General features: G+C 44.5%; 2 protein-coding genes across 6 annotated transcripts in view; both read left to right on the forward strand.

Annotated features, from left to right (window-relative positions):
- Positions 1-6,605, forward strand: part of PRRC2B (proline-rich coiled-coil 2B) — a 38,847-nt gene extending 32,242 nt beyond the window's left edge. The window contains exons 30-32 of the mRNA XM_014942888.1: positions 460-551; positions 1,147-1,267; positions 1,708-6,605. Coding sequence (XP_014798374.1) covers positions 460-551; positions 1,147-1,267; positions 1,708-1,848 — 354 coding nt within the window. The 3' untranslated portion in view covers positions 1,849-6,605. The remainder of the gene's footprint in view (positions 1-459; positions 552-1,146; positions 1,268-1,707) is intronic.
- A 692-nt stretch (positions 6,606-7,297) lies between these two features.
- Positions 7,298-21,817, forward strand: POMT1 (protein-O-mannosyltransferase 1). 5 transcript variants are annotated; one of them, XR_001412128.1, is made up of 22 exons: positions 7,298-7,426; positions 8,115-8,239; positions 8,885-9,028; positions 9,319-9,425; positions 9,990-10,040; positions 10,387-10,533; positions 11,535-11,646; positions 12,349-12,414; positions 12,951-13,044; positions 13,502-13,657; positions 14,248-14,378; positions 14,628-14,723; positions 16,120-16,212; positions 17,207-17,303; positions 17,395-17,487; positions 17,975-18,095; positions 18,366-18,463; positions 19,323-19,436; positions 19,952-20,078; positions 20,794-20,971; positions 21,203-21,539; positions 21,638-21,817. XR_001412128.1 is itself a non-coding variant. In XM_014942885.1 (21 exons), exons 3-21 carry the CDS (start codon positions 8,907-8,909, stop codon positions 21,375-21,377), a joined length of 2,178 nt encoding a protein of 725 aa, XP_014798371.1. In that variant the 5' UTR covers positions 7,298-7,426; positions 8,115-8,239; positions 8,885-8,906; the 3' UTR covers positions 21,378-21,552. The 5 variants fall into 5 exon arrangements, 2 of the variants coding, with proteins under 2 accessions (XP_014798371.1, XP_014798372.1); XR_001412130.1 differs by having other exon boundaries at positions 8,895-9,028; XR_001412129.1 differs by having other exon boundaries at positions 7,378-7,505.
- The last annotated feature ends 1,531 nt before the right edge of the window (positions 21,818-23,348 follow it).

Here is a 23,348-nt window from a genome sequence, read left to right on the forward strand (position 1 = left end):
TTTCCAGGGAGCCACCTCCTGCCTTGATTCAGTTTGGAGTCTCCAGTTTTATTACATGTTTACACAGGTTTCCCCAGAGTGCTTGAGGGGTGGTGAGCTCCAGACACAGTTGGAATACTGCCCAGATATTTCACACTGTTGTGAAGCTTGTCCATTTGAGTAGGTATATTAATGTCATGTCTGGTTTGATGGATTCGTATCATAAGTTTGTCTATTATAGGGGAGAGAGAGCACAGCAGTTAAATTTCCAGGTTCTGTATTTGCTTGTGCTGCTGGCTTGTTGGTTTAATACAAGCAGATTATTTCACTTAACAAGCCTCACTTTCTTCACCTGAAAAATGTTTCTTCTTTTAATGGGCACAATGGGTAGAAGGGCAAAGATTTGGCTTAAGTGTTAATATGTAGTGAGTGATTTGTGAATGCGACGATGCTATTCTCTCTCTCTTGTTTTCCCTCTAGTCCTCCCAAATGGAAATGAAAGGGTTTCATTTCTCTGATGGTAAACAGAATATGTCGTCTGGAGGGTCTGTACCAGCACCACACACGTACAGGTAAAACTTTTACAGAACTTGGCCTCTGCAGTCAGAATGGGGAAGAAATGGTGTTCCCCATTTGCAGTGACATGGTGCATGCATCATCCGTGTACAGGATTCACTTGAGTTTTCACATGTAGAATGTGCTTACTGTACTCCCAATATTTGTATTGAAATCCATGATCACAGCTTTCATTTTTGGGTGTGGGCCAGCGTGTATCTGACTTGGCCCTTTGTGCTTGTGGAAAGTGCATAAAGTTATTTGTTTACTGAGTCTGAAAGAAATTGGAATTGGTCTGTGCTTTTGTGCGTTCTTTGTTAAGGTGGGAAATTTGAGAATCATTGAATGAACATTTTAGTTTCCAGCACCATCCTCTCAAGATGAGAGGTGCCGATGTCTAGATGTACCAAACCTTCAGGTCATTGAGCCTTTTGGGACATGCAGTTACTTTATTTTTTTCTCCAAACCTATCCGTGTGTTGTCTTTTGGGCTGGGCAGCCCACTGATCTGCACAGCACAGGCTGGTGCCCTGTCTACTGCTGCTTTCTGCTGTCTTTTTGGTTTTGTTTTTTTTTTCTTTCACACGTGAATAAGGTTCTCATTCCATTGTAGAATTTACTCCATGAATATTGTCGACTCTTCGATTTCCAGGCCTAGCTCCGCCAGCCCAAGCGGGAAGCCGGCTGGACCAGCAGTTAGTATGGGCTCTGTGCAAGGACACTATGTACAGCAGGTAGTGTAGATCAGTACTTGTTTGACCCAACAGTGTCTGCTCTTCTGTACTGTCATTGTCTGTGCCTTGGACTTAAGAGGGGTGGAAGAATGACCTGTGTACTGAAGCTCTATGTGGGAGCTGTTATTTTCCCTGCAGAGGGGGTGGGTGGGTGTTATACTGAGTAAGGCTCCGTGATTTGAAAGTCAGGAGAGATTAGATAATTGCCTCTTGGTGGTTGTTGAGCTTTTAGGGGTTATTTGCATTGCCAGATTTGTGAGACACTTTGCAATCCTTACAGGTGAGGTGTTTCAGGACAGCAAACTGTGACAGAATAGAAGAAATAAACCTGATTTCTGGAGCAAGTTTGATGTCTTGCATGAATGATAGTCACAGTTTGTTTTTTCTCTCTGCCTTGAGGTCTCTGTGCTAGCTAATGCTTTGTTTCTGTATGTCAAAAGGCAAAGCAGCGGGTGGATGAAAATAAAGCCAACCTGGGAGCAGTAAAGCTGCAAGAAACAGCTTCCACAAACCAGATGAAGCCAGTGCGCACGGGAGCGATCAAACCTCAGGCAGTCAAAGTGGAGGAAAGCAAGGCCTAGGAGCACCTCTGATGCCCAGCTGGTCCTGCTGCCTGAGGGGGACTGCAGCTTAGACTGGAGCCCACTGGATCTCCTGAAAATCTCGCCAGATCTACTCCCTGCCCCACATTGACTGACTACAGTGACATCATCCGAGCCCCTCTCCCCACAAAGCAGCTTGAAACAGTGGATATGACATTGACCTGCTTGCTTTAAAACAAACCAACCATGTGACTTTTAAGTGGCTCGAGCCATTTTATTTCTTTTATTTTTCCCCCTCCCACGCCCCATCCACAGGTAGCTGTGATTGTTCACTTGGCAAAGCCCATCCTTCTCCTTCCCTACTTCTGTCTCAGCAGAGTGGCAACTGGGGGAGAGGGGTTAGTTTGAGGATTTTCATTTTAAAGGCAGCTGAGGTTTTTACAAAAAAGCTATATCTTTGTTTATAGCAGAACTTTTATATGTTCTCTTATTTCCCGCCCCCTTCTTTCTGCTTCCAGAAAAGAGTTCCCTTCAGCTAAAATTATGTTCCAACAAAACTATGCTTAGTTTTATATATGGTTCTGTGCTATGTTGAGAATCATTACTCTTCTAAATTGAGTGAGTTTGGGTATATTTCCCCCCAGATGATTTAGCCTTTCAGATTATTTGATTAAAAAAAAAAAAAACAGGACAGTTACAGTTACTGCATTCATTAATTGTTCAGTATTTTTGTTTTAAGCTAGAAGCAGTGCTTGCATTAGAAGTAAATGTGTACTAAAGGTATATACTAGATCAGTGCGTTAATCTTGTAACTTGCACCACTTTAATTGTAGCTTTGGGGTGCCCTGTGCACAACAAAATGTGGCATTTTCGTTTTAAGGAAAAAAAACCCCACCAAATTTCTGTTGCGAGTTCATCTGGATCTAGGTTTTGGTTTTGTTTGTGGGTTTGGGAATTTTTTTTAGCAACTGCCAAACACACAACAAAATGTAAATCATAGATTTGCAAAATGTAAAATCTGTTAAGAAAAAGAATCTCCTTACTGCACATGGGTCAGAAGAGTTGGCTAGAGCCAACGGGTCTGTATGGACTACTTTTTGTAGTTGTGATGCTCTCTCTTATGCTCCCTACCTTGGCCGCTCTAATTCTTTGTGTCCCCTGAGACTTGTTCTATATTGTGTTCATCCCTTGGGGCTGCTCTCCTAAGCTTTGCTCTTCTCCTTTTTTTCTCTAGATGTTGCTTTCTGTTCCTCTAACTCATGGCCTTTTGTAAAATTTGCATAGAAACGCATTGGTAAGGGAGGCCCTCCGCAGAGCAGCTGTTTTAGCACACTTGGAACCTCCTTTTTTGTGTTGGAAGCGCATGGTTCCAGAGGCAATTGGGAATCATCCTTTTACTCGACTTCCCCAGATGAACAGCAAAGGGTTCTTTACTTTTGATGCAGTTGCATATAGTGTGTATGCAGTGTCATCACCTTACGCTTTCTTTCATAGATCATCAGATATCAGTAAGGAAGGTTCCAATGGGAGGGGGTTGGGGTTTTATTTCTTTGGTTGTTTGGTTTTGGTTTACGTGCGTGTGTGTGTGTGTGCGTGTGTCTGTAGATTTTAGGATGGACTTACAAGTCCCTGAAAGTGCTTGGAGTCCTTCAGCTGACGGTAGTCTTAAGTAAGCTCAGCTACTTTCAGCTAACTTGGTTTGTGTTGTTTAGCTCTTTCAAAAAATGTAAAGTAGGCTGGTCACTCTGAAGTGAGGGAAAGAAAACTTCATTTCTGCAGGAGGTGATAGCTTGCTACTGGCTGTGCCGTCTGCCTCTGCTAGGTGGCAGCAAGTCATTTGGTGGTGGTTCCAAAGAAGATATTTTGAACAAAGAATGTATTTGGGAAGGGATCTGAAAGGTGTTCTTGTTTCTTCGTTAGCTTTTTTTTTTTTCCCCTCCTTTCTAGGAAAGAGCCTTCATAACTTTCTAGGGATGCATTTGAAGTTTTAAGCTAGGTATAAATAAGAATTTTATACAGTAGCTTTAAAGAGCTTAGAAACCTAAACTAACTTAGACATAGTGATGTCCCCTCTCCACAGGTGTCCCCATTGACCATGGCAGAGAACCCGAAGGGAAAGGGATAGGATGGTACTTTAAGAAAAATAAAAGCTCTTTTTTTCCTCATGTTTTATGGGTTTTTAACTTCAGAGCAGAGTGTGCCAGCATCTCTCTAGTGTCCTCTTTAAAGTACAGGGTTTGAGATTTAGCAACAAGTATTTCCCCAGCCTTCAGACATCTCCCCAGACCTGCATCCTCATCTGCTAGTCCTGCTCCCAACATTTTCCAAAGATTCCTCCACCAGTAGGTCATCCCACCTCCCTTTCTGTTTTCTTCCTTGGAATATCATGAACAACAGAATTGTCTGGTTTTTCTCTTTTTTTTTTTTTATTTTATTATCCTTCTGCCCAGCTGGCCCTAGCTAATACCAGCCCAGAATCTAACTGTAATGGCTAAAGAGACTTATCCGAGCCCCCCTCTTCTCATCTCTTTCCCACCCTAGACACACTACTTAAGCTTTACAAAGACACTAACCTCTTTCCTCCCACCTATATGACTTTAAAATGGTCAAATGTGTTGGAGAAACCGGGTTATTGCTAGATAGCAGTTATTGCAGTCCCTCTGGTGTAAATGCCATCAGAACTACAATACTTCCTGTTGAAAAAGGTCACCCTTCTTTCTCTTTTAACCCCTCCATTCCTTCCCCCAACAGAATAAAACACTAGAATTTATTTATACGTATTTGATGTTGTAGGTCTAGGTGAAAAAGTAATTGTTTCACTGCTCTATTTATATATTATGTCTGAATTATTCTGTGCAGGAAAGGCCAAGAAATGCATGTGAGCTTCATTCCATTCCTCATCTTTGCGTGACTGTCAGCTGCAGTTGGCAAGACTCTCCTTTCACTTAATGGAGTTTTGTGTGATGGAAAGCAGTTTTAGAGCCCAGATTTCTTAGGTGCAATATCCTTCTTCTCTAGCTTCTATTTTTGTTTGTTTGTTTAAAGCTGGTACAAGGCTAGTGCAGTTTGTGGTGCTCTTGACTCAAAATAGTCGCTGATCCTCAAGGTGCAGAAATGCCAGGGGTGCTGATGTTAAGTCAGCTTGGGGAAGAGGAGAATGGAGATGTATAGAACGTGGATACGGTTTATTCGGGGATAATTCTGCTTGCCGTCTCCACTGCTGAACAGTCGGGCCCTAATGATCTATGCCTTTTGCGAGTTGCTTTTGCTTTGTCTGGAAATTGGCTACCAAATTGCAGGCTCCTTCTGCTAGGAAAGGTGCAGTGGGAGGGAGAGGTGGGAATCCATATTTTCGGCAACAATGGGTGAAGCAGAAATATTCAGAGGCTGACTTTGCTGCTTTTTCTTCAGCTGAAGGTCTGAACCAGGTGTGTAGTGAGTTCTCTCACACAATGATTCACGGCCTGGCAGCTGCATTGGGTGCTGCTCCAGTTCACCCTGCTTTTTTAGCTCTTCATTTAAAAATTAAAAAAAAAAAAAAAAAAAAAAAAAAGTGCTCCAGTATATTTTAAAATGACAAGTGGAAGCAGCACAGTCACTGGTATTAATGTTGATGTTCCATAACTGGCTCCCGGCTCTGCCCTGTGGCAGTAGTTCCGTGGTCAGTGTCTCTGGATGTTTTTGCAGCCCATTGACCTCCATCCGTGCTTGTGTTCACGTGGAGGCGTTCCATTTCACGGTTTCCTTGCAAGAAACGCTGCAAAGCTACAAGCTGCCCTGTGGTTCCTGTGTATTTATAGATATATATTAAAAAACGAAACAAAAAAAAAAAAAAAAAAAAAATAAAACGAGCCTAGCATTTTTGCTACGTCTCACCTTTTTTTTTGGCAGGCTGTTGTCTTCACTCCCACGCGAGCACCGCTGCATGCCAGGAGCCTGTTCCCTTGCGTTTTGTTTTAACCTCCCCTTTTGCTTCTGCCTGGGTATAAGCACAGGTTAATTCCTTGCAGCCCGGGTGATGTCAGAACATGCAGCCCAATTCCCGTGTCAGAAAGATGCATTTGTGAACAAGAATTCATTTATAACAGGCGTCGGCGTCCTTAGTTGTGGCCCATCGAAAAGGCGCGGAGAAAGCGGAGCTGCTGCGAAGAGCCAGCAGCAGTCTGGCTACTTTGGTTTTTTAGTTGGTTGTTTTAACCCAAAATCCACCCATTTTTTTTCCTAGTGGCTGTAGCCACCCCCCCCGGGGTTTAACTTCCACCGTCGTCCCCCCCGGGGGATCACAGCATCGGCAGCGAGGCGCTCGCCCCTTAGCATGTCTCCAGGCGTTGTCCTTGGCTGGAATCCTCCCTCTGGTTCCGCGTCCATCGCGATCGTCCTTTCTCAAGGGGATACCCTGCTCCTTCAGGCTTTGACCCTCACCACCTGTATAGTAAATTTATTCTTTTTTTTTTCCTTTTTTTTTTTTTTTTTTTTGGCCTTTCCTCTCTTTTCGTCTTTTCATGTAGACCAGATATTTGAAAGGGCAGACGATGGATAATTTGTGTAACGTGCAACCTGTTTATTTTTTATTTTTTTTTTTTCTTTGGAAACTTTTACTTGGACCGGAACTCGAATCGCGGCGTCGCCAGGCCAGTTGCGGCACACTCTTTATCGCCCTTTTTTCCTCGTTTTCAGTACCTATTGTTTCTCCTTTCAAATATGTGATTGTATTAGCTCTTTCCATATGAAAGAATTCTCCTTATTTAAATAAAAAAAAAATTAAAAAAAATAAAGCAGGTTATGCTTTTCTCAAATCGCCTGGTGCCTTGGCTGGTTCTTTTGGTTAAAGGCTTGGGCATTTTGGTTTGGTTTTTTGGATTCAGTTTCTGGTTTTTTTGTCGTCTTTTGGTTTTTGGGGTTTTCTTGTTTTGTTTTTTGGTGGGTTTTTTGGGGGTTGGAGTTTTTGGGGTTTTTTGGGGGGGGTTTATTTAGCTTTTTGTTTTTTCTTGGGTTGTTTTGGGGGTTTTTTTTGTGTTTTTTCTGGATTTTGGTTTGGCTTGGGTTTTTGTGGTTTTGGGGGGTTTAGTTTTAGGGTTTCTTTGGGGGGGTGTTCTTTTGTGTTTGTGTTCTTTTTGGGGTTTGTTGTTTTGGGGTTTTTGGTTTTTTTTGTTGGTTTTGTTGGTGGTATTTTTTTTGTTGGTTTGGGGGTTCTTGTTTATTTGGGGGCGTTGGGATTTTTGGGAGGGGTTTTGATTGGTTTTTTGTTTGGGTTTTTTTGTTGTTGGTGGTGGTTTTGGTTTTTTGGGGGCTTTTGTTTGTTTTTTGTTTGTTTTTTCGTTTTAAGTTCTTCCTTAGCTGGAGGTGGCTGGGGTGGTCATGCTCTGGCCGGGGCCGCAGGGCCCGCTCGCCATGCGTGTGCGTTGCCATAGCAACGCGACGGGCCTCTTCCCTTTCCCCGCCCTCCCGGCGCTCTGCGTGCGTGCGTCTGACGCCACATCCGGCGCCGCGAGACTCCGCCCCCTCATTGAGCGGGGCGGGCCCCGCCATCTCCTCAGGGCCGGGGGGGTCCCCGTCCCGCTCCCCCTCTCCCGGGACACGGGCGGGCCCTGGGGGTCCCGCCGCCCCCCTCACCTCTGTAAGGCTCAGGGGGGTGGGGGTGAAGCCTGATAGCGGGATTAGTAGCGCTGCTGCCTCCCCCTGGGGCTCGAGGAAGGGTACGAGGCCTGGGGGGGGTGGTGGCTTGTGGCCACCTTGCTCCCATAAACCTTCAGGGGAGGGTGGGAGGCCTGGGAGCGGGTTAGTGGTCCTCTGCCCCCCAAAAAACGCTCAAGGGGTGATACAGGGTGGCTGGTGGGTCTTGTTGACCCTTTAAGCCTCAGGGGAGAGGCTTGGGTGCGGGTTCTGTGGCTCTGCTGCCCCCCTAAAGGCTCAAAAGGGGAAATAATACCTAGGGGGTGTTTGCTGGTCTTACTGACCCCTCATAAGACTTATGGAATGGGGTGCAAAGCATGGTAGAGGGCTTAATGGTTCTTTGAGGAGGTGTATGAGGTCTGGGGGGAGCAGGTAGTGCTGCAGTCTTGCCCCAGGGCTCAAGGCCTGCCTGTGCTGCAGGGAGAAGCAGGGTCATCTCTGTCAGGGTGTTCTTTGGGGTCTCAGGGCCTGTGAGGGGATGGTAGAGTGAGTGATAGCCTGCCCTTGTCCCGAGGCAGATGGGGCAGTGGTGTGGTATGCCCAGTGCTAGTGGAGAGCACAGCTTTGCAAGGGGCTCCTTACAAAAGTGTGTCCCGGGGCAACGTGCAGCTGAACCACTTTGTGTTTTGTAGGTAGCGAGAAACAAGGACGGTGGCACCCTGCTTGATGGTGGTGATGTGCTTGCTCTCTGGCTTTGTTCTCCCCTGATCAAAGCCATGCAGATGGATTTATTCCGGTAACTTTCAGTCATATTGAGGTGAGGAGATAACAACACTGATTCCTTACTATTTTCTGACCTAGCTTTTAGCAATTTTGCCTAGAGTTAGTCCTGCTTCCTGCAGCGCTTCCCCCTAGGCTGCGCTAGAGCCCCACAGCACCTGCACCTCTGCTCCCATAGCCAGCTTTTTAAAGCAGAGGATGTTTATAGGTTCTGCCTCCTGCCCCGCCCCCTCCGCCAAAGAAATGTGCTCATTCTGCAAGGAAGTAACTCTTTTTACTTTTTTTCAAAGCATGTGGTTTGCCTGTCACTAGCAATTTCAGAATTTGGGCTAGGAGGTTTGCTTAGAACAAAGTGGAATAGAGGCTTGAATGAAGCTATTGTGGTTTTGCAGAACTAGTATAAGAATAAGCAAAGTTTCTAGTTTTTACTGATGGCAGAGAACCATATGCGTGTAGAAGTAGGGCAGATGAAAAGTTACATGTGTTAGTTTAGTAACTGCATTTTTACAGTTACTCTTGTAAATACAGCAGAAAATGCATAAATGTGGAAAGCAAGAGAACTTCGGAAGATCGGTTACTGTGATCTGTCGCAGCAAGTAGTGGTCCCTACTTTCTGTCAAATGATGTTCAGCCAGCTTTGAGCAAGAGGGTGACTGTTGCTCTTCTCTCCTTGCCCTCGGAGGTTTGCACAGACCTTGGACAGGATGTTGGGATTGCTGAAGAATCCCATTGTGGTTACTGCGGAGATCAATGTGAACCTCGTGGCATTGACTGTGATTGGATTAATAAGCCGTCTTTGGGGGCTTTCCTACCCACGGGCTGTAGTGTGAGTAGAAGAGTTTATTTTCTACTTGAATAACATAGATTTCTGTTTTTTAAATGTTTGTGAGTAAGAATACAGGAGCGGAAGAGCAGAGCTTGCCTGATGTTAACCTCTGTAAATAAGGTGATAATGTTTCCCTAATAGAATCTCTGGAGGGGAGGGTGAAGGGGTAAAGTCACTGTGTTTCGTTGTATTCTTAGCTTTCTGCCAGCAGTGTTTTCTTTCTTACTACCCCTGTAGCCTCCAGGATACTTCCAGTTAGACTTGACATATTTCTGCCTCTTGTGTTTCAGTTTTGATGAAGTTTATTATGGCCAATTCGTCTCCCTCTACATGAAGAGGATCTTCTTCGTGGATGACAGCGGCCCACCTTTTGGCCACATGCTGCTGGCTCTGGGAGGTAGGGCTTCTCCTGAAATTGGGAAGTCTCTGTGGAAGAGAGAAGTGCTGGCTAGAAATGAGTTGTCAGATCCTGTGTCTGGGGAAAAACACAAGGCAGCTGAGAGATTCTGATGCAGCGAGAATTAGGATTTCCCTTATTTAGTGTTGTTAGGGGGCTGTTGCATGAGGGCTGGGGAGGTGATGGAGCCATGTATCCATTACCTCGTTATCCAATCCTTTGGATAAAGAGAAAGGTAAGATGCGAAATAGTAGTTAACAAGCAGAGTTTCAGGCCTGAGTTCCTTTCTGTAGCTGAGATACACACAACATAAAAGTGTGTCTATGGGAAGTAGAGATTAAATATACTTTGTCACTGAGAGTCCATTGTTCCCAGTTTATATTCTTTGTGCCTCTGGACATTACCAAGCACTGCTGCAGGCCAAACTGCGCGAAAAAAAGACCCTTTTGGGAAAAAGGCTTTCATACGTGGAAAATCTATGTGTTTGGGAAATGGTTCCAGGACCAATTTAGTTTTTATACTTGTTTTGAGACTGGAAATTTTGACTTGTTGCTTATGTTGTAGGTTACTTAGGAGGATTTGATGGAAACTTCTTATGGAACAGGATTGGAGCTGGTAAGAGCTTATTTTAACTGCCTGATTCTCCTGAGAAAATAAGCAGTATTTCAGTGACTGATAGATTCCTTTGCCTAACTAGTGGAAATAATGCTTTATCTGAAACCTTCACTCCTTAAAGTAAGTCTTCTGCAGATCTCTAGCAGAAGTGTAAGGCATTTATGATTCCATAGCACAGATTTTTTTCATCGGTTAAAACAGTTTAAGGAGTATGGGACAGATACTAAATTACAAAGAGTAGAAGTTAGATTCAGCAGCTTGTAGTCATGAGGAGCTCTGTATTGATCCATCCTCTCTGCAATTAATAGTTTCCACATTTGTGCCTCACTGTTGCCTCCTGTTTCAGAATATAGCATGAACGTTCCTGTTTGGTCCTTGCGACTCCTGCCAGCACTGGCTGGTGCTCTCTGTGTGCCTTTAGCCTACCAGATCTTGGTAGAACTGCAGTTTTCTCACTGTGCTGCATTTGGAGCTGCTCTTCTGATTCTCTTAGGTAAGATTATTCCCCTGGGCCCCATTCTTCATGTAGGGGGGGAAGGGTCCCTTTTCCCCTTCTGAATTTTTAGGGGGCATAGAAGGCAGGAGTAGCATCTCCCCATGGAATGCTAAGAACACTTTCAGCCCTGGCCTGTGTCAGTCTTTGCTGTGCCTCTCTGGTCCCCTCTCTCCTTACAGCTCTGCACAGGCTGCTATTCTAGGCTGAGGCTTTGTAGAAGTTAATTTCATTATTAAGCAACGTGGGCAGCCTTAACAGCCTCATAGAAAACCACGTTTCTTGCATCCAAGGAGGCCTGTACTCTCTTCCTCAGTTCTACAGGATGAGTTACAACATAACTCAGTTTTAACAGCAGGACAACCCTCCTGAGCAGGGTTAGAGCTCATCAAATTTCTTCATGTGCAGCAAACCAGTCTGTGTCCTTAGCATAGACTGTTCTAGTGTGTGTAACTTTCTGTGAGGGTCTGCTGGCAGCTGCCTGGAAGGGAAGGAGCCTCTCAACAGCCCTTTAGCTGATAAGAGAAACCTCTCCTGGCTACTGGCTGCACTGATTCTGGCTCAGGGAATCCTGCACAAAGCAGCTCATTGCTTTCGTGAAGATTTGTCATGCTCATTGCCTGCTGGGGTCACTGCCTTGACTCTCCTTGCCTCGAGAAGCCCAGAATTGATTTTTTTGTGCCTTTGTAGGCAAGCATAGAACCTTTATCTGCCTCCTGCCAGACTTTACTACTTGCCCACCTTGTTTTCCTTTATCTGACTTTACTACTTGCCCACCTTGTTTTCCTTGGAGACAGTTACAGCCATGTACTTTGCCCCTCCTGGAAGGTTTTTGTCCCTTTAAACCCAACACCTCCCTATTACAGCCAGTAAGATTACAGGTGAATTGGCTGTCCTTAAAGGGGCAGGTCTTTCTCTTGGATAATGATGTGATTGTCTGAGGTAGCACTTGCCAATAGATAAGTTTCTGTTATTTTGTGTTTGTCTCCCTTTTCCAACAGAGAACTCTTTGATCACTCAGTCGAGGTTCATGCTTCTGGAATCGATACTGATTTTTTTTATCCTGCTTGCAGTTTTGTCCTACCTGAAGTTCTACAATTTGCAAAGGCACAGGTAAAGCTGGATTGTCTCCCATCCTTTTGGATATTCTTGTGGTGACTCTTTTTTGTCACAGACTGTGTGGGGGTTTTTTCTGTAAGACACTTCGTTCTGTAACTTACTTCATCTGTCGGTAAAATCGAATGCTTTGACCTCTCATACAACTGCCCCAGAAGTTTTCTCTTCTGAGCATTGTTAAAGACTGTTTTAATTGGTAGCAAGGTTGCCTTTCTTATTTTACAATAATAATAAAATCCCTTGGGAGCACTTCTTTGCACCCGGATTTTTTACTGGAAGGTTTCTTTCTGTGCACAGAAACCCTGGTGATAACAGATCACTTAGCACTCCTTCACTACTGTTTACAGGCACTGAATTTAGAGATCTTTGTCTCCTTTTTGTGACTTTACATGTTTCCTGATCCTTGCAGAGGCTAAAATAATTTTAAGTAAAGTAAAATTATCTTTAAACTGAGCCCAGCAATTGATTTAATACATTTACTTTATTTGCTTTTCAGTATACAGGGAAGTACATTTAAGAACACCCTGTAGGTCAGGGCTAAGAGGGTAGTGTGGAAGGTTCAGAAATAAATACCCCTGAGTAGAATAAGGAATGTTGAAGTCCTGCAAGATTTTTTCAAGTTAAATTACCTGAATTCAGGATCCTAAGAAGGTGCCCAGATCTCATCATAGCATCCTTTCCTTTGTCCTTTTATTTAAGTTCCTTCTCTGGAAGTTGGTGGTTTTGGCTTCTGTTGACTGGAGTAGCATGTTCTTGTGCAGTTGGGTAAGTGATGACATCTTCCTTTGGTTTAATAATCTAACTTTCCTGCCTGCCACCTGAGGTATCAGCAGGGCTTTGGATTTTGAAGTCTGGTTCTTGGTGCTGTTCTGAGCAGACCTCCCCATGACCTTTAGAGAGGGTGTCAGTTCACAGTGGACAATGCCAGGCATTAGAGGGTACTGTCCTGGGAAGAGCAAAATGCATTTCTCAGAGATGGCTTTCAGCATTTCACCCCTCCTTCCTAGTTGCTTCAAGCATCAGTAAGTTGGAATTTAGGGACTTTCTACTTTGTGATCTACCAGCTTGTTATCAAGAAAGTTCTCTGTCACTGCAGTTATTTAATGTAATTAGCAAACAAGTGATACCATCTGGTGTCAAAGCCTTAAGGCTTGATTTTGTTGTTGTACCAAACTTGTCATGGATCTTAGTCCTTGGACTTAGAAGCATCCTGTTCAAGAGAAAGTTTGAATGTTTATGTCTTGTATTAGGTAATTAGGTAGCTTTTAACCACGTTCATTTTTTATGCCCTTGCTTCTCAGGGTGAAATATATGGGCCTGTTTACCTATATGCTGCTCTTGGGCATCGCAGGACTCCACTTCTGGCACATGATAGGAGACCCAAACTTGTCAAATGTAGGTAGCACAACATGCGAAATATATTATGTGTAACTTTTCAGTACAGGAGCCAGTCACGAGCCCTGCAAGCCTGCACATAACCATGTGGTTTTTGTACCAAAATGCCTTGTCATAGTCTGCAGACCCTCCTGTCATAGAACAGTTTCCCAGCTCAGCTGCTGGAGAAGATGGAGTTAACTTTAAGATAAGCATGTGTGTGTGTGACTGGCTTTTCTGCTCTTATCCATGGCTTGGTGATTTGTGGCTCAAAACCTATACTGTTTCACATACCTCCTGTTGGCTCCAGTTCAAATCCTCAGGGGAACTTATCCAGCTGTCTATGAAGTTATAGCTGAATACGGGTGGTTGGGGAAACTGGGAAAAAAAGACAGGCAAAACAAGCCAAGTGCACGGGTATTTTAAATATTTTTAATATCTGGAGCATGAAACCAGTGTGTTCTCCGTGTTCTTCTAGGTTTCCTTGATGTGCCATTTTCTAGCTAGGGGACTGGCCCTCGTCGTCGTCCCAGTGGCAATGTACCTGTCCTTCTTCTATGTTCACCTGACTTTGCTGTATCGCTCTGGGCCTCATGACCAGATTATGACAAGTGCTTTTCAAGCCAGCTTAGAGGTAAAGGGAATGTGGTCATAAAACTGATTTATTGGGGGAGAACAGGGGGAAATTTATCTTTTGTTCACTATTAGAAGAAAGGCGTGCAATCTTCTTCCTTTGATCCTGCTTATTTGTTCCTTTTGTGTCATTTAATTACTGCTGTAGTACTGCTTTAAGATGAAGCAATAATAACTGAAATCCTAATAACGGATGAAATGCTTTTCCCGGTGATCCAAGAACAATATGTTCACTCTTCTGGTGAAGATTTGTCCCCTCCTACAGGAAACTCCACAGAATTACTGAACTCTTAAGTGATGACGTTGTGTACTACAGGATGGTAGTGTGAATTTCTGTGTGCTTAGTCTGTCTTTTAGAACAACATGGATTTAGGGATATTCCCTAAGACCTTGTAGTCTTTCAGGCATTGGAGTATTTACTGTTCACTGAGTGTGGTGCTGCAAGACTTGAGTTTTGTAAATACAACCAAATGAGAAAGCATGGTGCTACGATACTGCTAGGTTAAAGTGGCACATGACTCTTAACAGAATTTAAACAGCCTCTGGGTTGTTTCTTCTTCTTTCCACTTACCCTGTCATTATACTTCTCAGGGTGGGCTGGCTCGAATCACTCAGGGTCAGCCCTTAGAGGTGGCCTACGGCTCTCAGATCACCCTGCGGAACGTGTTGGGCAAGCCCATGCAGTGTTGGCTCCATTCTCACACAAATACTTATCCCATCAGGTGAGGAATCTGGTTGAGTCTGTACTATTAGGGTGAAAGTATGCTCTGGTTCTTCACCTGCCAGTCCAAATATCTCAGTTTGGGTCCTGGCAATCTCTTAATCCTTCAGAGCACAGTGCAGATGAACAAGTTCTCTGCGTTCTGCAGGAATGGAGCTAGTGATCTGGTGCTGGTTTGTATTGCTATGACAGTTGAGCACAGAAATGTGCTATTGAACACCTGTGGGGGTTTTTTTAACCTTCTCTGCAGGTATGAGAATGGCCGAGGTAGTTCCCATCAACAGCAGGTGACCTGTTATCCCTTCAAGGATGTGAACAACTGGTGGATTGTCAAAGATCCTGGGATGTGAGTATGCAAGAGATTTAAATGCCAAGCTGCTGTAAGCGTAGCTTCTGTGTGCTTCCATGCCTTAACCAGGGCTTGGATTCCACATAACTATTCTCTGCTTATGGGTGCAGAGGCCATGTGTGATCCTGAGCAAGTATTTCAGCTCCAGGGTTGGTAAGGGCAGCTGTTTGCACAATCCTCCTCAATATGGTAAAAGCATTTTTGAGGACTCTGAAATTCTGTCTGCACCGCTCCTGCCAGAACGTGGGCTGTGCTGTGCCCACGGGGAGCTTTAAAGACTCATGAGACTGGTGGGAACTCTTCAGGTGCTTTGCATGAAAGGGAAGTTCTGCTTTTTGAAGTGTTGTGAGCCATGGCATTAGAGTGCCTTGATGAGTTTTATCAAACTTGCATGGTCTCAGAAGAGAGTAGAAATCACTTCTGCAGCATGAGTGTTTCTTTGTGTTTAAAGTGTGGGATCAGTTGTAGAGTCTGAGGGATCAGTTGTAGAGTCTCCCACATGGGGAGGGATTCCAGGTGGGTGCCTGTGCCCGAGAAGTCTGGTTCACACTGAGCTGTTTTGCCATTTTAACTGTTAGTGGAGAGGAGGACTCTTTGTTCTTGTGGTTTTGTCAGTAAAAGCCCTTGTGTGATACCGTTTGATACTGTCAAAAAGTTGGTTTTGCAGGTTCTTTATGTTGCTCTGGCAACAGTATAAACAGTCCTACCAGAAGGACTGTGTGCCGTTATAAATCATATCCACAGTGGGAAGGTTTGTCCATAGTGCAAACCTTTCAAGCAGGGACTCTACCGAAAACCCACAAAAAAAACCCCATTATCTTCTTAAAATTCTTCAAACTCAAGACTTGTCTGAGCCCTGGAGGGTATGAAGTCCTGCTGTAGAGCAGGAAAATACAGGCAGCAGTTAGGTGAACTGCAGTGTTCCCCCTTGCCAAAGGGGGAACATGCCTCAGCCCTGTCCAGAAGCGAGAATTTGGTCTTCATGGTGGAGATAGCCATTGATCTCTCTTATAATTGTGCCAGAAGTGTGGTACAAACACCTGACAGACCTCACAGAAGCACTTGCTCATTTCACAGAAGCCAGGGAGCAGCTGTGTGATGGGAATAATCTGAACTCACTCCTGACTGACCTGGATTCAGACCACTGACCTAATGGCTGGGATATCAGTATCCCATTACCGATCCTCTGAGTCATCCTGTCCTTAACTCACCTTTGCCTAGATGAACTTTGTTTCCATTCTGGTACAATCTATAGATTGTTTGAATTTCTCATTTTGCTGCCTAAACATCTGTCCCTGCCCACAGCTTCTTGACCTAACGGTTTGGTCATGACAGGGTTGTGTTATATTGAAAGAAGAATTTAACCACTTCCTCTTGGGTGTCGCTCCCCCAGGCAGCAGCTGGTGGTGAGTAACCCCCCCCGTCCTGTCAGGCATGGCCACATCGTGCAGCTGGTCCACGGCATTACCACTCGGTACCTCAACACGTAAGTCCTTTCCTCATCCTCTGCCAGACTTGGGTCATTCTGCTTTGTTGTCTCTCACAATAACTCTTAAGGAGTCGAAGTGCAGTGACCCTTGCATTCGGATATACTGCAGACTGCCTGTTCTTCATGGATTTTTAAATGGTGAGGCTAGGAGGGACCTCGTGGTTAGTTAGACAAGCCATCCCTGTAGCCCAAAGAAAGGATGCTGTGTGCTTATATATTTTTTGTGGTTGACTTGGCTGTGGGATTTGATACTAATCACAAACTGTTCAGTGGTTGGTGGCTGTTTCTGGTCTTGCTACTGGTGGCCTTTAGAGGGGCTGGTGGTGGTTTCACCCGGGTTCACAATTCATGATCATTCTGCAGATTCCTAATGCATAGTCCCCTTGGTGAGTCTTCCTCCTTCACTGCCTCTGCTCCCAGCAGGTGCAGATATTTAGTATTTTGTGTGACTGTTAACCACAAGTCACCTACCAGCTCCACTGACTTTGAGGGCATACTCCTGCATGAAGGGTGTGCTCTGAAAGTTAGAAGTGTTGGAGAATACAGTGTGCTGTGGCTGATTGCCACAAATTCTTAGCTGTTTTGCAATGAAATTGCTTCCTGACTGCTTCCCGAAGGGCGTCTGCCTGCACTCAGATTAGGAAGCGAGCTGTTCTGAACCTAGGTTTTTGCTATGTCCCTTCCAAAGCTAATTTGTTCGTTATTGGAAATGCCAGTGAACAGCGTCTCTGTTTGTCACAATCGGTGCTTGTTCTTCAGCCTGGTGTAGCAGGCATCTCTATTGGCTTCCTCGGAGCCTGTTCCTGGCAGCTCTTGGTAGTGGGGAGTGTTCTCTTTCAGAGTAAACAGTGCAATCTGTATAAATTGGTTACTTGGTTTTGCTTTATTTTGGAATCTGGTCAAAGCCAATTCAATACCTTTATGAGTTTGCTTTTATGTGGATTTAAGAAATGGTGTTTTGGGGAATGATCTTGCTTTACTTGTCTTCTAGGCATGATGTTGCTGCCCCTCTTAGCCCCCACTCCCAAGAAGTTTCCTGCTATATTGATTATAACATCTCTATGCCAGCACAGAACCTCTGGAGAGTGGTGAGTGGTCGAAGCGAAGGGAGGAGCCCATCATGTTCCAGCAGAAACAGCTGAGACAACATGAGGATCAAAAGATATCTTTCTGTTGTAGGAAATTGTAAATCGGGAGTCAGACACAGATGTGTGGAAGACAATTCTGTCAGAAGTGAGGTTTGTTCATTTGAACACCTCTGCAGTGCTAAAGGCAAGTGGATTTATGTTTATTTGGCTATAGTTTTTCTTCCATGCAGCTCTTGTAATCTCATAAACTACTAACCTCACTGCTCCAAAGTGCCTAAACCAATTAAGTAAATACAAGGAAACAATAAACTTGCTTAATGTGGTAAAAGGACAGTGTGTTTTTCAGGTAGTCATACTCCTACCTCATGCCTTTGCAGCGTGCAGAGCTGTCCTGCAGAACCTCTCAGGAGATTGTGACCAATGTGCACAACTGGGCCTTAAATACTGCCTCAGAAATTGATGCTGAGTCTGTGTGTAGTATGTGACAGTGGCTGGAATACTTCAGTTTGCCAGAATCACTGACTTTTATGGCTGTAGCATTTGTGGACACAGTATTGCTTGGTGACTCTTGTGTACTTTCTAGCCATCCAGTGCTCAGGCAGGCCTCAGAACTTCCAGCCTGAGCTTCACATTGGCAGAACTGGAAGTTTAAGGTCCTTTTTCACTTTCAGCTCAGTGGAGCGTCGTTACCCGAGTGGGGGTACCGGCAGCTGGAGGTGGTTGGAGAGAAGCTGTCCAAAGGCTACCACCAGAGCATGGTGTGGAACGTGGAAGAGCACAGATATGGGAAAAGTACGTCTCAGCCGTGTTCTCAAAGCAGATTTCTGTGACTGGGGGGACACTTCATGTTGATGGAAGGAGGTACCATGTGTATGTGTGTGTTCAGCAGGCTCTGGCTCTCTCATGATGTCAGAATCCTTACAAATCCTCTTAGAGCTCTCTTGTGTTTGGAGAAGGGCTCCCGGGAGCGTGAGGAGCCAGGGTGTATCATATGTGCTCTCTCCCCTTTCTGGCTTTCTACCTGCTACGTGCTTATTTCTGAGCTGTGCTGTTTTCTTCCAGGCCAAGAGCAAAAAGAGAGGGAAGTAGAACTCCACTCTCCTACACAGATGGACATAAGTAAAAACCTCAGCTTCATGGCAAAGTTCACAGAATTGCAGGTGAGTGTCTTCTTACTCCTTTCATCTTTCCTGCTGCTGCAGAGCAGGAACCTGAGCATTTCTGCAAACTCCGAGCCTTGGGCTTCTTTGTTTATTCCTTGCTGATAGAGTAGCTTGGCTTCCTCACTGAAAAAAAATATTTCTGAGTGCACTTAGAAGGGCATTAGAGACCTGTGCTGTTCAGTAACCATTACCCAAGTGATTTTGTAAAAAAAGAAGGTGGGGAAGATCCGTTGGGCACCCAGAAGTTGTCTGAAACTGAGCTGTGATGTGTTGTACGTGCAGCCAGTAGTGTTGATGTCCCTTAACTACCCCTGTAGAAATTCACTAAGGAAAGTGCATTATATGAGAACAAAATGAAACCATTGTATTGATCAGCATCTAGTATGAGATACGCAAAATCTTTCTCTGCTCCCAGGTTAAGAACTGACCATCTTACATCTGGAGCTGTTCACCCATGCTTTCCCACTCATTGCTCCAATTCTGAAAGCCTTCTGTTTACTTTTTTTTTTTCCTGCTGTTCAGTAACCATTACCCAAGTGATTTTGTAAAAAAAGAAGGTGGGGAAGATCCGTTGGGCACCCAGAAGTTGTCTGAAACTGAGCTGTGATGTGTTGTACGTGCAGCCAGTAGTGTTGATGTCCCTTAACTACCCCTGTAGAAATTCACTAAGGAAAGTGCATTATATGAGAACAAAATGAAACCATTGTATTGATCAGCATCTAGTATGAGATACGCAAAATCTTTCTCTGCTCCCAGGTTAAGAACTGACCATCTTACATCTGGAGCTGTTCACCCATGCTTTCCCACTCATTGCTCCAATTCTGAAAGCCTTCTGTTTACTTTTTTTTTTTCCTAGTGGAAAATACTCACATTAAAAAATGAAGACACAGAACATAAGTACAGCTCCTCTGCTCTCGACTGGATCACAATGGACACAAATATTGCCTACTGGCTCCACCCCACCTCTGGTGTAAGTACGAGAGGTAGAAGTGAATGTGAACCTGGTGAAGAAAACAGATTTCAGTTCAGACATGCACTCCATGAGTGTGAGTGAGGGCAGGGCAGCAGTTCCAGCCAGGAGCTGCTCCAGGATGGACTCTTCCTGTATTAAGAATGTGTTTTCCCTGAGGGTTGGATTGGGTTTTTTTGGCAGGTGATACAGCTTTGGCAGTAGTTGCTTTTAATTAAATCATGTCTTCTTGCACATTTTTTTTGTAAAGGAAAACTGCAGTTCAGTCGTTTCCATTATTGATTCCATTTAGAAGATGAGTTCATCTCTAATAGCATCTTTTAAATGCCTTATGTTACAAAAGACTCTTGAAGCAGCAAAGTTTATCAGCTTGCTTTGTTCCAGGAAAGAGCAGGTTACTAGCCAGGCACAAGCTGAAGTTTAATTTAGCAAATTTGTTTAAGTAGTATTTAAATTTGTCTAAAAGAACTGCAGCATGTTCCTGCTTCTGGCTTAGACCTTCCTCTGTTCTGCAGGCCCAGATCCACCTCCTTGGGAATGTTGTCACCTGGGCTTCAGCTAATGTTGCTGCTCTGGTCTACGTGTGTCTGTCCCTGTGGTACTTGATACGACGGAGAAGAAAAATTTACGACATTCCTGAAGGTCTGATTCCATTGTTTGTGTGTCGAATTGGGGGAGGGTTGTTTGTCACTTGTTCTGCTACACTTTAATGGCCCCAAAGCCATATTTTTGTAACCATGTGCTTGGTAGCACTTCTTCCTGCCCACTTACCCTGGAATTTGTTATTTTTGTAACTATGTGCTTGGTAGTGCTTCTTCCTGCCCACTTACCCTGGAATTTGTATTAAGGACACACAAACATCTAGAGTAGCCCATGAAGATTATGGTCATTGCAATATGACCATCACCACATAAGAATACCATAGCCAGCATAGTATTTATTTGAACCATTCCCTGGATCTAAGAAGTCTCCAGGCATCGGATTTGGGGTTTACTGAGCCCTTCTGTGATGATTTACCAGAAGTAGGTACTGGCTGTGCAGGGAGGGGTTTATTTTAGATGTGTTCATTCCAGCTGAGGTACCATCTCCTCTGTTTGTTGGGGCAGTTTTACGCTGCCCCTCCTGGCAGTACATTTTGTTGTCCTATGGTGAAGCTGTTGGCTGTCATCTGTCTCCAGGTATGTCGTAAAAGTGTCACAAAATTTAACCATTTCCCTCGGCTGAGTGTGGCCAAGTTATATTAGCACAAACTGCACAGAGTGGGGGGAAAAAAACCCTGAACTATGCAAGTTGGCAACCTCTTAGAGACTTTAGGTTGCCAGGGCCTGTGCCTTGAACTGTCTCTTGTCTCCTGCAGATGCATGGCAGCTGTGGGTGTCAGCTGGGGGCATCTGTGTTGGAGGCTGGGCTGTGAATTACCTGCCCTTCTTCTTGATGGAGAAAACGCTTTTCCTGTACCACTACCTGCCCGCCCTCACCTTCCAGATTCTCCTGATCCCCATCGTGTTACAGCATCTTGGCAATCATCTCTGCAGGTATTTGGCTTTAACACATAGATAGACAAGAGAAGTGACTTTTTTCCAGTTCTTTTCTCTGGGGTTGTCACCTTGGCAAGCTGCTGCAGGGAAAGCAGTGATTTTTTCCAGCAGTGGCCACACTTTGGCCTTTGCCTTTAGAAAACATAGGCCAGATTTAGGTCTCCCTTTTTGGATAAAGTGTTTGGCCATCCCTGGTGTAACCTGACTGCTCTTTCCCTCTCGTCCCAGATCTCTGCTTCTCAAGAGCATGTTCGGTGCATTGATTGTGGCCTGGTTCTCCTCAGTTTACCTTGTCTATCGCACGTTCAGCCCTGTCACCTATGGGGAGCCCTCACTGTCTGTTACAGAGCTCAAGGACTTGCGCTGGAAGGACAGCTGGAACATCCTTATCCAAAAACAGTAACAATTGCAGCCTTGTCACAGGCAAAAGGAAACGCCTTTTATGCAAAGCCAAGAATTTATTGTTAGTATCGTGGAAATCTTAACAGTCTGGTCAAATAATTGAGAGTTGTCCAGATCTAATTATTACAGAAAAAGAAAATAAAAGAATACTGTTACAGAAAAGGTCTCAACAGTAATATAGCTGTTATGAGCACAATTCTTCACCTCTACATTTGCCCTTCGGGCGCTGAAGGCCGCTGACTTCAGTCAACAGCATCCCAGGTCCTTCGCTGGGAAGAGTCTGCTGCAAGGGCTTCTTCTTCCTCTTTCCTGGGAGAATGATGGTGAGTGTTTCTTCCTCCTCGCACTACGTGGCGCTTGGGGCTATTTTATCTGTTCCCTAGCACCTTGGTCTGCAATTCCATTGGTACAAGTTACTATAAATAGATTCTCTCCATCATATCAGGTACTTTTCTCTGGTTTCTTTGTTACTCCTAAAAACTAAGTTTTCCCAGCTCTAAAGCTTACACATCTGCAACTTTCAGTAACTGGCCCTGCAGTCTTCAGCATCGTCCCATGACAATATTCCTCAGCAATGCATTATCTGCCCCTGCTTCCAATGCTCTGCCATCATCCCTATTGCACTGCATTGCAGTGTTAAGCTAAGTTTATAAATAGTTCATTCTTCATAGAATAACGACTTGTTACTATTATCTATGTATAATCATTTGGCATAACCGTAATTTTTATGAAGCTAAACAAAAAGAAAACAAATAGACATTTTTAAAAAATTGCTATTACAGCTAGACAAAGCTAAAACAAATCTTCGGGCAGACCAAGAAGTCAGCCCAAGCCAGAAGAACCCTTTGGCCTTGCGGCGTTCTCGGGAAGCCCGTGGCCTTTTATTTACTGGGCTGCAGGGTTATACCCCAGATTTTGTAGGAAGAACATCTGAGCAAGGCAGAACTGATGACGCTGACAGAGAACAGCTCTATTCAGGAAGGGTTACAGTACCTACACCACCTTGGATTATTTTTTTCCGCATGGCTGCAGCTGCTGGATCTCACTGTACAGCTCAGAGCTGACCAAGAACAGCCCTGGACAGAGCAGGGTGCTGTGGAGTTCCTCCCTGCTCTAACAAATGCCATTCAAGGCTGCTTTGAGCTCCCCTCCTCCCCCAGAGGAAGGTATGATCCAACACCACAGTCATTCAAAGGAGGTTTTAGTGACTATTTTGCTCCTGCTTAAATCAGCCCCGATAGCTAATGCTTCAGGGCAGTAGCTCATAGGCTAAGTCTGTCACCCTGAGCTAAACAGCACCCAGCAGCAGAAAGGACCTGCTTTCTCTGCAGCTGATCACTAACAGATAACAGACCATTTCCGAGTTCCAGTGTTGAAAGGCCTATAGGGATGACAGTGCAGACCACATTTTTTTAAGCTTTCTTTTTCCTCTAGAGCTTCAGCCATTACAGAACTAACAGCAACAATTCTGAGTCAAGGAGAGAAAGACCTGTTGAGTGTAAGAGTCTCTCCAGAAGCCTCCCTTTCTGCTGGTGTAGTGCAAGCAGCACAAACACCTTTTTTTTTTTTTTTTAAATATAAAACGGTCATTTCTGCTCACTGTTTGTTCACTTGTTTATTAGCCAAAGTAACACACCCACAACCAATACAACCAGACCCTGCTTTTAGAAAACTAGCAAATATAACAGATAACAGACCATTTCCGAGTTCCAGTGTTGAAAGGCCTATAGAGATGACAATGCAGACCAAATTTTTTTAAAGCTTTCTTTTTCTTCTAGAGCTTCAGCCATTACAGAACTAACAGGGATGACAGTGCAGACCACATTTTTTTAAGCTTTCTTTTTCCTCTAGAGCTTCAGCCATTACAGAACTAACAGCAACAATTCTGAGTCAAGGAGAGAAAGACCTGTTGAGTGTAAGAGTCTCTCCAGAAGCCTCCCTTTCTGCTGGTGTAGTGCAAGCAGCACAAACA

This window comes from Calidris pugnax, unplaced genomic scaffold (assembly GCF_001431845.1).
Source record: "Calidris pugnax isolate Ruff unplaced genomic scaffold, ASM143184v1 scaffold102, whole genome shotgun sequence".
NCBI classification, from domain to species: Eukaryota; Metazoa; Chordata; class Aves; order Charadriiformes; family Scolopacidae; genus Calidris; species Calidris pugnax.

Coding starts and splice junctions, on each gene's coding strand:
- POMT1 (XM_014942885.1), top strand. CDS start 8,907: ATGTTGGGATTGCTGAAGAATCCCATTGTGGTTACTGCGGAGATCAAT. Junction 12,415..12,950: donor GCATGTTCTTGTGCAGTTGG/GTAAGTGATGAC, acceptor CTTGCTTCTCAG/GGTGAAATATATGGGCCTGT. Junction 19,437..19,951: donor GGCTCCACCCCACCTCTGGT/GTAAGTACGAGA, acceptor TCTGTTCTGCAG/GCCCAGATCCACCTCCTTGG.